This window comes from Pecten maximus, chromosome 14, assembly GCF_902652985.1.
Source record: "Pecten maximus chromosome 14, xPecMax1.1, whole genome shotgun sequence".
NCBI classification, from domain to species: domain Eukaryota; kingdom Metazoa; phylum Mollusca; class Bivalvia; order Pectinida; family Pectinidae; genus Pecten; species Pecten maximus.
Genome location: NC_047028.1, coordinates 25,631,405 through 25,645,510, shown reverse-complemented (window position 1 = coordinate 25,645,510; position 14,106 = coordinate 25,631,405). Strand labels below are relative to the sequence as shown.

At 33.5% G+C, this 14,106-nt stretch overlaps 2 protein-coding genes across 2 annotated transcripts; both read left to right on the top strand.

The window, feature by feature from the left end:
* The first annotated feature begins 2,166 nt into the window (after window positions 1-2,166).
* On the top strand, window positions 2,167-6,002 carry LOC117342092 (mannose-P-dolichol utilization defect 1 protein homolog). Its single transcript, XM_033904084.1, has 5 exons — window positions 2,167-2,430; window positions 3,409-3,474; window positions 3,755-3,887; window positions 4,177-4,381; window positions 5,216-6,002. Exons 1-5 carry the CDS (start codon window positions 2,328-2,330, stop codon window positions 5,432-5,434), a joined length of 726 nt encoding a protein of 241 aa, XP_033759975.1. The 5' UTR covers window positions 2,167-2,327; the 3' UTR covers window positions 5,435-6,002.
* Window positions 6,003-8,957: 2,955 nt separating this feature from the next.
* Window positions 8,958-13,331, top strand: LOC117342091. The gene is made up of 6 exons (XM_033904083.1): window positions 8,958-9,050; window positions 9,460-9,631; window positions 10,519-10,649; window positions 11,574-11,706; window positions 12,617-12,738; window positions 13,164-13,331. The coding sequence occupies exons 1-6, from the start codon at window positions 9,038-9,040 to the stop codon at window positions 13,220-13,222; spliced, it is 630 nt and encodes a 209-aa protein (XP_033759974.1). The 5' UTR covers window positions 8,958-9,037; the 3' UTR covers window positions 13,223-13,331.
* The last annotated feature ends 775 nt before the right edge of the window (window positions 13,332-14,106 follow it).

Here is a 14,106-nt window from a genome sequence, read left to right as displayed (position 1 = left end):
AAAAACTTATGTCGGTAGTTTTTGTTGATATTGCATGCGGTTTACCGGAACAGATTCCAGCTAAGAGGCCACGGTAATGCTACTAACCTGTACTCTACAAGAGCAAACACCATTGGAATCTGTTTAGAGGTACAATGTAACAAATACCGGTATTCCATTTTATCCTTGTCAGCAATTTGATTTGTGTTGACGACATATCATGTCTTAGCGTCAACCCAATGCCGTCACTGTGTATGAAAAAAAATGCTGCTCAAGATCTATTTAAGATGTAATTCGTTAAGGCTTACATTAATTTGTTGTACGACAGTTTGTCGTAATTTTAGCAAAAAGACTAATTAAAAAAGCTTGCAATTGTATATGACAATGCGTTACATTCGTAACAATTATAGTAAAGATATCAAAGATATAACCGCTATTCAAACATTAAGAATGCATTAGGTTGATGACAATTATTCTTTAATGTTCCGGAACTTTTAACCTCACACGTCCAACCAAGCAGTGTTGACGTATTTGTACCTAGCAATCATTCTAAAAATGGCGCTTTTAATGATAAATATTGATTTCTGGCGGACACCCAAGACACGATTTTGCGCCATCAGTTAATTAATACAATAGTTATTTAGTCTCCTCTGGACGTGGAATGTTTCCATAATCGACGTTTCTTTTTTAAATATGGAATATTTGCTGAAATATGGAATATTCAAAAAGACCATAAATAATAGCACATGCTCTGAACCCGTATCATAATTCATAATACTTTAAACTTGGCAGGCAGGGTAATGGGAGAAAATACACACAAGCCAACAGCACATTTACATCTGACTTGAGAAAATAGATACACTATGAGCCTAATAATCGATAAAGAACTTCACCATACGGATAACTTTGATGACATTACCCTGCTTCAAATGAATCTCTTCGATTCAAAATGCAGCGCATGCTATTTGAAGATGTAACATAATCTGCATTCAGAGCTAATATAGTCCATGAAACAAAAACATTCCGGACACCTGTCCCGGTTCCCCTAAGCATTATGCTTGATTTTCCGTTGTTGTTACTAAATCTGGATTTGAACTTATTTTTAAGTAGTCAAGGTTTTCTTTTCACAGAATTCTCATGTTGATGCTTCTGGAACAACAGCAAATAACTCCAAACGTCACTGACTTGTATGTATTCCCTTAGGTAATGACAACAGATGTTTTAAGACATGTAAAAAAAAAAAAAAAAACCACACACACAATAATATTAAAGGAGTGATATAAGACGGATGCTAGCATAGAAAGTCACCATGCAGCTAGTTTTTCTTTATTAATTTCTTTATTTTGTCATTTTTTAAATTCTTCCCGCTTCATTGATGCTTTGGGCCAATATTGTTGAGAACAAAAAGAGAAGTCAGAAAAAAACTCTAAACAGATGTTCAGATAAAGTCTGCATTGACGCCATGAGACAACTATATCAATATTTTTTTATTAAAATTTTAATCAAAAATATCTTGATGTACGTGTCTATATTATGAATAGGCGCCACTATTATTTATCCGAATTTCAATGTGGCATGCTGTGTCAACAAGCAATGGTATTGCTTCCGTAAGCATTGAATTCCATACAGAATTTATGGAATTTACTATCACTTTATAAATATATTACGAACAAGTAAACGATATTGATGTTTTGTTGTCAAGTACTTTGTTATTGCCACATTATCAACAAGATCGTCTATTGTAGACAGTAAACATATCCCTAATAACGAGTAACCCGGACCAATCCTCCATTCTATTGTAAATAACAAACAAAAACAAATATACACATGACCTGTCAATTGATGTACATGTGTCCAAGTACCTGAGTCAGTCTATTGATACCCTTGTATCACGTATGATACAACTGGGATGGTCAACGAGTACATCACCATGATTCATCTCATCATTAGCTTAAATCAATCACAGCAACCAAGAAAACTGAGTTTCATATGACTTGGATTTCGCTATAAAAAAACATCTGTGTGATTTATATGCAATGGTAGTAATTGTGTGTCAAAAAATAATTTTTAGCATTTTTGTATTGTTAATTACCGATTATGTTTGTTGATTACAATAAATAATTAAGCTGACGTAGTCATAAGTACACTGTTACAGACAGCCTTGTGTGTCTCTGACGAACAACAGATAACACATCAGACAGATAGATATGATTATCCATGTGCAATGATCACCTCATCTGATAAATATAGTATATATACCGAGAAGAGACTTCATTGTATCATAAACTCTTGTTACATATACACCACTTGACCATTCAGCTATCGTTGTGTGGAAATATACAGTTATAATGAGCATCCTTTACAGAGAAACGACACTTAAGTCAATGGGTTATGTTGAGACCCCGGAATACTGCTACAGCGAGATTTTACAGAGACGTCCATCAATGCAAGGTAAGAACCAGCACAGAAAGGAAAATAACTGATGATACGTGTTCGCAAATCTTGGTAATGGTCTTGTTTTTGTCTCAGACAAAGAGGAAAAATGATATCCGTATACAATCTGGTGAACTTTATTCCATGAAGTTTTACTTTTCATTTGGATGGCTTTAGTTTCGATGCATGCTTCAAGTATAATGTTTATTTACGTCATTAACATTGATAGGCAAATGAAGAGGAGAATTCAAACATTATATTTAGAATAAGTAAAAAGCTGCAATTGGTGTTTCATTATGCACCTTCACGCTATTTGCATTCATTAGACAGAGAGAGCAATAATGAGATAAAACAATGCAATATGTATGCAATGTATTCATTTTAACTCATTGAATGATAAATGATTAAATATCGTCGTGTGGTCGATTTGAAAATCATTGAAATAATATTGTTTAAACCTTAGATTAACGTATGTTCTACTAGTGAATAGAGAGACTAGACAAATAACGTTTACATACAAAATGATAACAAATGTGACGGGAGAAATCTAATTCGACTTCCGGTTACGAATACGTCTACGTGGCTTGAATCACGTGACTATTGTGATAAGTTGTTGACCTATGCTCTATCTGTACTCAGTATGTGTACACAATGTCTAAACCCACACTGATATGTAACAAAACCAAGCAATAGCATGAACACATTTCGACAGTTAAAATGAAAAAAAAAAAAAAACATTTAACGATAACAATAAAATCAAATCCTTGAGGAAATAATACTTAGCAAACTATTTAGCTAAAAAGAATCAAAGTAAGATTAATTATATATAAATGTATCATTGCTGTTAAGTTGTAATGCTAGATCTGAAAAAAAATCGTTTTCTCTTCTTATGTGAATAGATAGTCGTTTAAAAAAGGATTATCGGGACGAATTTCTTTCATATTCCAATAGATATGTTTATGATATGTATTTATTGATATATTTGTTTATTTATAGGTTCATGCTGGTTTATCCTGTTTACAAAAGCACTGGGGTATTTCCTCATCGGCAGTGCAACTATAAGTGAGTATATAATGTATACAAGCACCATCCAAAAATAAAAATTACGGAAACCAGAAACAAATAGCATTTTGTAAAATAAACTGTTGTTTAAGTTTAGTATTTCATTATTAAGTCAGGGTAGTATTCATTACAAATACTTTTCTTGGTAATTGATGACAAATTGTTGTTCCATTTTAAACGAGAGGCATTCTATCCAGATTCATTTCAGTGTTTAACGTCTGCGTTAGTAGTTTATGTCCTCAGAGATTAGAGATAAGATGAATATCATTGTCATTTCTAGGTCAAATTCCTCAAATATTCAAAATACTTCGTCGGCGAAATGCTTCTGGAGTCAGTTTCCTCAGCATGCTGCTGATGCTGGAAGCGTCCTCTTCAAGTGTAGCATACTCACTATCGAAGGAATACCCAATCAAGTAAGTAGTATCCGTTTGTTTCTTCTGATATAACAATCACATTGATTCTTTAAGGTCAATGGAGCTTTAAAACGGTGTACAAATTGAGATTTTAAAAAATAACAAAACGTAATTACATGTCTCTTAATGAAACGTGGGAGATTTAACTTCGCTTACAGATAATCTCTTGAGAATAAATCTGTCGCGAAAATAAAGCGATATATAGTCATGTTTACTTTAGTCAAAATATATTTATTCTACATTATCTAGAAAGTTTTACAATACATGTTACTGAATTATCTTTTTTCAGTTCGTGGGGAGAGAATTTAGTGTTCATGCTTCAGAATGTGATTTTGGTGTGCCTTTTGCTACGCTACAACAAACGCCCCCTAGCGTCACTTTCCTTTATGATTTTCTACATCGTTGTGATGATCGTCCTCATCCTTCCCGTCATTCCTAGCGATGTCATCTTATTCATCAATATCATCGGTCTTCCAGCAGCTAGTGCGAGCCGGGTAAGGTTAACTATTCTTTGAAAATTGGTAGAAAATAGTATTTACTCGGCGAATGCATTATTCAATATCAGGCCAATGTTTCATCAATATTTATAACTTAAGGAAATTCTTCAGCTTAAAGTTTACCTGTGAAAGCATTACATAATTTTAGGAAGAACGAGTTTTGTTTCCGTATATCAAATATTGTTTTCAATATGGACAAACTTAAGTTAAAGAATTTAAATAGATAAGGGAATTGTAATGGGTCTATTTTTGCAAATTGTTTTTTTTTTATTATTTTATTTTATTTATTTTTTTATGTTTTATGATAGGGCGGTATCATAAAGATTTTTGTTGATTTTAATGTAGCATAACGTGTCTTCATTATTGTTATGTTAAGGTTGTTTTGCATCAATAAACTACGTTTTCAATTGGCACAATCAGTTGCCATGTATAATGAAAACCACATCAGTGTAATGATAGGATGACATCTCCAAAATACATCATTTATAAAACAATAAACAGATAGAACAACAATAATTCAACGCAATATTTTTATCAAAATAAGATTATCACTAAAACGCGTACAAAATCATAAACCTACAACAGTATGCTAAATTTTGCTCGAAAATGCAAATACATGTACATTGTATGTATAAACACTTTATTAGATTTTTGTTAACTCATTGATAAACAAATATTTATCATCTTTAGAATTATATAACGTAGACAAAGCTGAAGTAAAATTTGATAGTGCATCAAAAGGATTAGTTGAAATAGTTTGCAGCAGAGGTTTGTGATTTTAGTAGGCAATAAATAGTGTCTTTTAATAATAATATTATTTTCATTTTTCAGATTATACAGATATACACGAATCACAAAAACAAAAGTGCAGGACAACTGTCAGCAGCGTCAACGTTTTTGTGTATATTCCAAAGTTGTGGACGATTAACAACGTCGATTGTTCTTACAAAAGACTGGATTATGATTTTGACATTCATACAAGTTATCATACTCAACATTATTTTGACGTGCCAGGTTCTCTACTACAGAAGAAAAACAAAAACAAAGTAGAAAAAAAATATAACTATTTAAGACATTTTCTATTAATATGTAACTGAAAATTCTCAAGTGCCAACAGTGAAAATATAATGATGTATATAATTTCAAAACAATGTATTGAAATAATCTCAGGATGCTAGTGTTTGTATGAAATTATTAATTTCGAAAGGAAAAGTGAGAGTTGGTATGCTATTAAATTTACCTAATAGATGTGACATATAAATGGCTAAATATTGACTGAGTAAATGGTTTAGAATTTACTGTGTGCGTTATTGCAGAAAATAGCTTGTGTTACAAAGTATTGATGTGTTGTGTGATGGTTGTAAGCATTATAATTAGTAAGGTTGTCAAATGTTGGTATGTTTATGTTGTTGTGACAGAAAATGTTTAGTAAGAGAGTTTGTGATATCATAAGTAACACAAGGCGAATGTATGCATTTATTCAACTCCATTTCGTCTGATGGAAATAGAACATTGTATCACCGCATATCTACAGAAAATATTTTTTACATTATTCATAATGTTATCTCATTGCTTCATAATGCATTTTTGTACAAAATAAAATACTCATCTGACTTAATTTGTGATGTGCTGCCTTTATTTTAATGTAGTCTTTAAATAATTCTATATATAGGTCTGTTACTGGTTTCAAGTACATACTTATATCTTACAGCTGAAATGAACCGTAACAATATTCGTATATCATATACTACCAAAAGCGTATACGTCGGACATCACCTGTTCATTATATAAGCTACCATAACGCAATCGAGTCTTCTCTAGATATTTTTTTTATTGATCCGAAATTTTCCATCATCATAATTATTTCATGTATTCAACCATAATGTTTAGCGATACATATGGAGCCTGGCCACCAGAAATATACACAATTATCGAACAAAAGAACTAAGTATATATATGGTAAAGAAGTATGGACGTTTATGGCATATTAAAGTCAGCTGTTAGCTCCAGCATGAACAAAACAAATATTTCATGAAACTTTCGAAGCTTTAATGATTACGTTTTCTTGAACATACATTGGTATTACACCCCCCCCCCCCCCCCCCCCCCCCCCCCCCCCCCCCCCCCCCCTTCAACACAACTACAAAATGAAATACCATGTTCGAACATATGCTCTATATATACACAACATTCAATATTGATGACTCCAGAAAATAACGTCTCAGGACAAGACAGTGTAAACTAAATCAAAATCTGCTAAATATATGTATACAAATCACAAACAAGAATTAAGAAAGTAGTGCCTTGGACTATGAGAAATTATGGTTATCAACAACTGAATAAGAGAAGCGTACACAACTGTTGCTTTATTTACACTATATAAGGATTAAATTTCTATGTTTGCAGTAACGTACTATTTACCGGCTATCTAATCTTGAGATAAAATGCCAATATGCAGAGAACATGTAATCTTAATGTATCTTAAAAGATCTAGACGAATTTTAACAACACCCATATATTACTCTGTTTTTCAAACGAATAACGTGGTTTTGTTTTGAAGCCCCATATAACAGCCGGTACATTCTCCCAGAAAAGGCTCTAGCACCTGTCATAGTTGTGAATTGAACTTTCCTAATAGACTCTGGAGTCATTAAATTGAATTGTACTCTTTTGAACCAAGTCTTTTGAAATAAACTGAATCTGGACTCCAAGTACCTTAACAACTTGCTAAATATTGTCTTTAATGCTAAAAGAAGAAAAAAATAGATAAATAAGTGACTAGACCTTCAGTCTTCTCACTGGTAAACCTTATCTTGACATATATTATCAAAAGAGTTCATAACTTCTATACAGGCATTATCCTTTGCCCCACTTCCAAAGAGAAGGTCATCAAGATAATGTTCAAAAGTACGTAAGCATTTGTCACCGTATTAATCTTCACCCTCTTTAGTTTTTTTGCCCCCCTCCCCCTTCCCCCAAACCCCTCTTTCAGTGCCTTTGTACCATTGTCAACACTCAATCGAATGATGGACTGAGGTAGAGGACTCAGCTGTGAAATCATTTACAACGTCATGTTCTGGATATGATGGTTCTGGATTATTCTCCAACCCACAGTGTTTTATGATCTAAATCTACCAGTGAAACCCAAAGGTTTGAAATTGGTTACTTTTACAAGTGGGCTATAATCTGTCCACCATCCAAATCATGCTGTTATTTTGACACCAGAATATCATGATTTTGTAAAGCAGAACACAAATTTTCAGACATTCCTAGATATCTGGGACCTGAATAATCATATTATTTACGGTATGGAGCCGTTTGAGATCGAAAATTAATCTAGCCACATTAACAAAAACATGCATAAATTTACTATTCTGGCCTTACTTAACCATATTGTTTTGTTTCTCGGACTGCTCATGTTAACGTGACCTCTGATGTCCTGAACCAAATTGTTTAACCTCTAAAACAAGATATCGCAAACTGTAAGTATTTGTGATAATAACCACATTTGACCTTTGACATAACCCTTTAAAGTAACACAGCCATATCTGACACCAGAGTTTTTATCTTGTGAGAAAGTACCTTTGGTATACCAGTTGTCAAACATATCATTCCCCCAACAGCCAATGCCCTTGACCTATCAGGCTAGCGTGCTTGACGTGCACGGAATTTTGCTCGTCGCCATTTTCTTACTCCATTCCTTTAAATGATTTTGCTGCCAAACTGACAATAGACATATATGTTCATATTGCCTGTCCTCTAGCATGCCACTCTGTAAATATTGCAGCATAAATCGGTTATATCGAAACCTCTATTGGTTCAATTTCCTTCTGAGTTACTTTTTGTTTCAACACAAAGACGCCTTAAATAGGCCCTTGATCTTGGTTGTAATCAACTATTGATTTATATCCAGAAGAATAATCAATTTCATACATTCAGACCCCCAAACCATAGCCTTGATTGATTTAGAGTCCAATGCATCCACTGTGTCTCCAATACTTATCAATGGGAATAAATGAAGCCAATGTCAATACCTGAAGTCTCTGATACATGTATCAGGAACTGTTGACTAAACAACTCAACTGCACTGGTTCCCCGATGCTCCATCTGTAACCCCTTCATTTTCAGCCCCTAGGAATGCCCTGTAGGTGCATTTCCTCATCGTACTGCCCATGCATAGAAATTACAAGACTTGACGTGTTTGGAAGGAGACATGTCAGCTAGCTTCTCGAAATGCAAGATACAAAGATAAGAACATTTTCACGTTTAATGAAGCCATGAAACAGCCTTGAGGAAAATCAAACGCTATATAAATGTCTAAATTCACGATTCGATAACCACGCCACTGCTATAAGACACATATATTATTCTCAAATGGATTCATGAAAATTTACATTCGTCTCGGCCTGTGGTAAAATTTTGGTTATCAATTTAACAAGAAAGGCTTGCTCGACAAAATGTGTGCTATAGTATTTACCCTATATAGGGATCGAAAGCAAATTCTATTTTTACAGTAATTGTGCTATTGACTGGTTATCTAATCTTGAGATAAAATGCTAATATAAAGAGAACACAGTTACCTTTGGATCAGTTCCGATAAGGTGAAAGACCAACCAAGACAGAAATTATCAGCGAAGAAAATATAGCTTCGAAATGAATACGTTTGGTAAGTAATGGATAATTCTGTTTATCTATTAAACAACCTATTGATTATGCCAATGTGAACAAACCTATCTTTAAATTCAGGACAGTGTTAGTATTACGATTTGAGTTTCATTATCATTTCGTCATATTTGTTTTGAAAATATCTAACAAATTCCTAATACATTTGATGATAAATCGATGAGTTGAAATATTTTCGCCGTTCTTTTGATGGTTTTAGAACCTTTCTGTTCCTGGTTTCACACTATTGGTACGCTTTTAGGGGATCAACTTGGCGATTCTATTGTTACTCCTATATGTATATATATACTTTACGGTAACAGTATTAGTCAATTCACATAATGTCTAGTTACGATCTTCAGTGCCGTAATGAGCTTCAGTATGTGAAGGTTTGTACTTCTGTTTAATTTCAGGGTTAATCGTTATGGTATGTCTCGTTTACGTCACTTCCGCCGCGGATTCTTCACAATGTCTATCACAGTACTACACCTGTCTGTCAGCGTTTGGGATTAATGCTACTGATTTGAATCCTATTCCACCGGCACAAGAGTTGTATTCAGAGCACGTTATGAATCGATTATGTCCGTAAGTTACTAATAGTGAACATTAAACGTTCCCGATATCTTATCTATTTTCATTAACCTCTTCAATTCCCCATGTATTTTATTTTTACAAATACAGAGATGGAACACATAATGGCAGGCCTAGACATTAATAACTGGCCATGACAAAAGGAAACTTTAACCGTAAACTACAAAAATGAAACTGTCCAGTAATAGGATAGCAAAATGTTAATTATTTTGATTATGTTATCAATCTTTTATCTATTTTGAAATGATTTACAAAATAAAGGATATATTTTCTTTCAGGCAACAGTGTCTTGCTTCTCTTGGTTAGAAAACCCTTGATACAAGAATAATTACAAAAACTTAAATGATTTTTTTTTATTTGTTGAAAATATAGCATTGTAATACGCTATCATATGTCCCACTACAACTTTGAACATTTGTTGACAGTTAAAAAATAGATAATTTATATGATACAACATATTATCCAGAAATGTAAAATTCTAACTGCAGTTTTTACTAGTACTTTCTAATGTTTCAAAAGTCTGCAGGTAAAAGTCAATATATAACAATCATTAAACTTCTTTGCATAACAGGAATATACTACTTATTAATAATCGTCGCTTTATAAAGCAACATATGAAAATAACATAGGTTTATATGGAAACAGTACAATTGAATAAATACAAGTATTTAAAGCAACTAGACCAGGTGTTTCTTCTGCTTCATCGACGACATCTGCAATGTCATTCAAGGTCAAGTTCTCATTTGATGATTTAGATTTAGAATTTAGATAATTAACTGGGGGAAATGAAATTAATAATAATCAGTTGCATTTAGTCATGTATTTGGATTACAACAAACTGTTCAATTGATGTGATTTTAAGAGTGTATTTCATATTGAAGTCAAATCGGACGGTTTGTTGGCTGTTATGATACCGTGATGAAATGTATCCAGGGAGACTACAGCAGCCCAAGCGTTTTGAGCAATGCAGATCTGACTCATTTGATGGAAACTACCTGTATGCATAAGTCAGGTAATGGTTTATATTTTCAGCTAGCCAGTCTTGTTCAGTAATGCAGCTAAGCTGTCATGTATGCTTTTATTAACGACGAACTGTTTTTGAAAACAGTAGAGACAGACAGACAGACAGACAGACAGACAGACAGACGGACGGACACCTTGCACACTCACACAAACACAAAGACAGACACACACACAGACACACAGTGAGAGACACAGCGAGAGACAGAGAGATAGACAGAGACAGAGACATGTGTCTATAAAGTATTCATATACATTTCGCCTAGCTACTCAACTGTTGTTTAAATTATATCGTTCTGCTTTTCAAAAGAACGAACAATGAACTTTATAAAGTATTTAAATGATTTTCTGATATATGCTCCGATGTTAAATTTATTCATCAGAGTGGATCGTGGTTTTGTGCCAATTCAGTAACCAATTTAATGTTCACATTTATTATGAAGACTAATTTACTTATATTCCTAAAAATAACAAAGCATAAACGACAAAAACTGATATCAAATGACAATTACGTTTTCACAACAATTACCATGTCCTTCATTTAGTTGTAAATCGAATGACAAGTTAGGAACGAAGTGTATCACCAAAAGTAATAAGTATTTCTGTATATTACCGAGAGGAACATCTGGATAGGCTTTCTGTTAGCGTTACTACCAAAGATCTATTTTATGGTTACCTTAGCTAAAAGAATGTTCCGTTTAAAAATTTCTTTGTCATGACGTAACTTTCCATTAAGTTATTTGAACAAAATTTACTTTGTATTTTACCATATGGGTTTATAAACATTGTTTGTAAGAGTATTTGTGAAAATAAGTTTTAAGTGTACTACATTGAAGAGATAGCAAGACACAACTAGTTTTGAAATAAGATTTGTTTTAAAAGAAATGTTGTTGAGATTGCTCTTTACTTCTTGCAGCTTTGATAAGTGGTTATAGCTGTCTAAATCGAATCGACTTCGCACAGATACAAACTGGATGTGTCAACCAGACACAAGCTATGGTAACAAATCTGATTATCGCAGGTGTATCGATAGAAGATGTATTGTGCAGGTGCAGAACTTTCCTATTTATTTTCATTTTATTTGCAAAACGTAATAATTTTATAACTGGTACACTGTTAAAAATATTTCCTTTAATAAAAAGTGTAAATAACGATATAAATACATGCAAGCATATATATATACAAGGGCTGATTGATAAGCTGCGATCCTCATATTGAAGAATTTGAATTTTGCCGGACATATTGTATTATTTTTCAACATAATCCCCTTAAGTATCGATACACTTTTGTGTGTGTTTAAGGGCCTCAATGCCCCCTTTATAGAACTCCCTTTCTTCACTGTTCAGAAAGTCATCCACTGCATGTTAGGGTTAGAGAGCCTGAAAAAGCCACATCGGCGTTCTTAATAAAGAACGTTTCAATGGCGCAGTGATGATCGGCCCGATACCCTGACATGATCATAGTGGAAGTCGCCTTTTAGATGATATGAATACCTGAATCGCAATGTATTTACAAGCATGAATATAACTTTATCTACAATAGCATATGCAAGTATGTGTAATTTAGTCCAGCTTTGGAATATATACATATGAATGCCTATATCAATCAATATTTACAAAGATTAATGGATTTATTACACTTTAAAGCGACCTTGTATTTAGTATTCACTTAAATTTAACGCCACCAAAGCTTTCAAAAGCTTTCAATTTAGTGTCCCATTATATAGTTTGCACTGAACAGCAAAGGTGCACGGCAAATCACTTCTGTTAAACATTATACATAATTCATTATCGAATGCATCAGTATATTCAATTCCTATGTAAATAAAACGCAAACAGTAGCAATACATTCTTGAAATATGAAAAAGCATTTTGAAATGTGATACAATAAAACAAACTGTGAAGTAAGTGTGCTCCTATATCTCGGCAAATATTAAGATAAGATCATGTTTCCCATCAGGTCGGCTAAAATGTCTGCCACCTGCCTGTTCAGCTCGCCTGCCCTGCGGTCTTGTGGAAATGATTTTATAACAGCGATGAGGTTGATCAGCGATGAATCGTCAAAAGTCCTTTGTGACAAAGGTTTGTACATGTATATCGTTTTTATGTTAGTCATTATATTGTAGATAATATTGTGATTGCAAAGAGCTCAACTAGGCATTCTCTAGAAGATAATTCATTTTTAACAATGGATAGAAACAATGTGATACTAGACATTTAGACATTTATCATTGCACATTGTAAACAAATATTGGCCGAATCGACTTCTTAACTGTTTACCACCTCAGTGTACACAAGTTTTAAGCGTTGCAATCTCGGACAATATCCAGTAGTAATCTCTCATTGAACTGTTTCGTGTTATGTCAATAGTTATGTGTGGGGTTTTTTTTTGGGGGGGGGGGGTTGTTTTTTGGGGGTTTCATAGGGGGGGGGTTCTTTTTTTTACAATAGAGATTAAAAGTATTTGATATGTAATTGAATGTATATGCTTGAAATTGTTTTATTAGTCACAACAACAGTCTCCCCTGCGTCAGTCACTCAAGACCCAGACGGTATCCTCGGTTAAACAACATCGGTTGAACAACCGACCGTTTCTTCCGGTTGTGTATGTGTCAATTAATGAATGAAGCTATTAAAACTGAGAAGTAACGTACGTTTCTCTGTGGGACAATAAACTCCATCTTGTTATTTGTTTACTCCAACGGCATCGTTGATAGACAACAGCTTTGAACGGACAGCATTTCAACTCGACAAGAGACTTATAAATGAATCCAGTAAACATTTCAACCAACACACTTTTTTTTGTTGGCCGAACACATTTATTGAGAAAAGTATGTGATATTTCTATAATAATTGATCGGGACACTGAAAACTGCTGTACATTTTTCACCCAAAAAGGTGAAGAAGCATCCATCAGAGTCCACGTAATACTGCTGCTCTTCTAGGAAATGTGAAAAAGTAAATATACAAGGATTAACGTGTCTTTGGACCGTGTAATGTACAAGACACGCATACCGTTATGATCACACTTTAGCTGAACAAAAGCCTAGCGGAGTATGGAAACATTTTGAGAAAACTGCTTAAATTTCCAGGGGGATGGTGAAGGGAAATTGTGCGCATTTGATATTTCAGATTTCAAAAATCACAGTACACACAGTACGTTTAAGCAACAAATTAAACAATCTCTTAAAGATTTACTGATTTAGTTCGATTTTTAAATTTATTATAAAAAAATCTCCTTCAGTTACTTTTTTATTCTACCATTTCGATACAACACCATATTAACCTCAACAAAGGTCCATTATTGATAAATATTATCATCTACATCCAACAATCTGTACAAACCGGCAGAATATAGAACCAGTGGAGTCTGGTTTAGACAGAGTCCTCAGTATAATGGTTATTTACAAAAAGAACAATAATTTAAATCGATTCCCCTGCAAATAACCA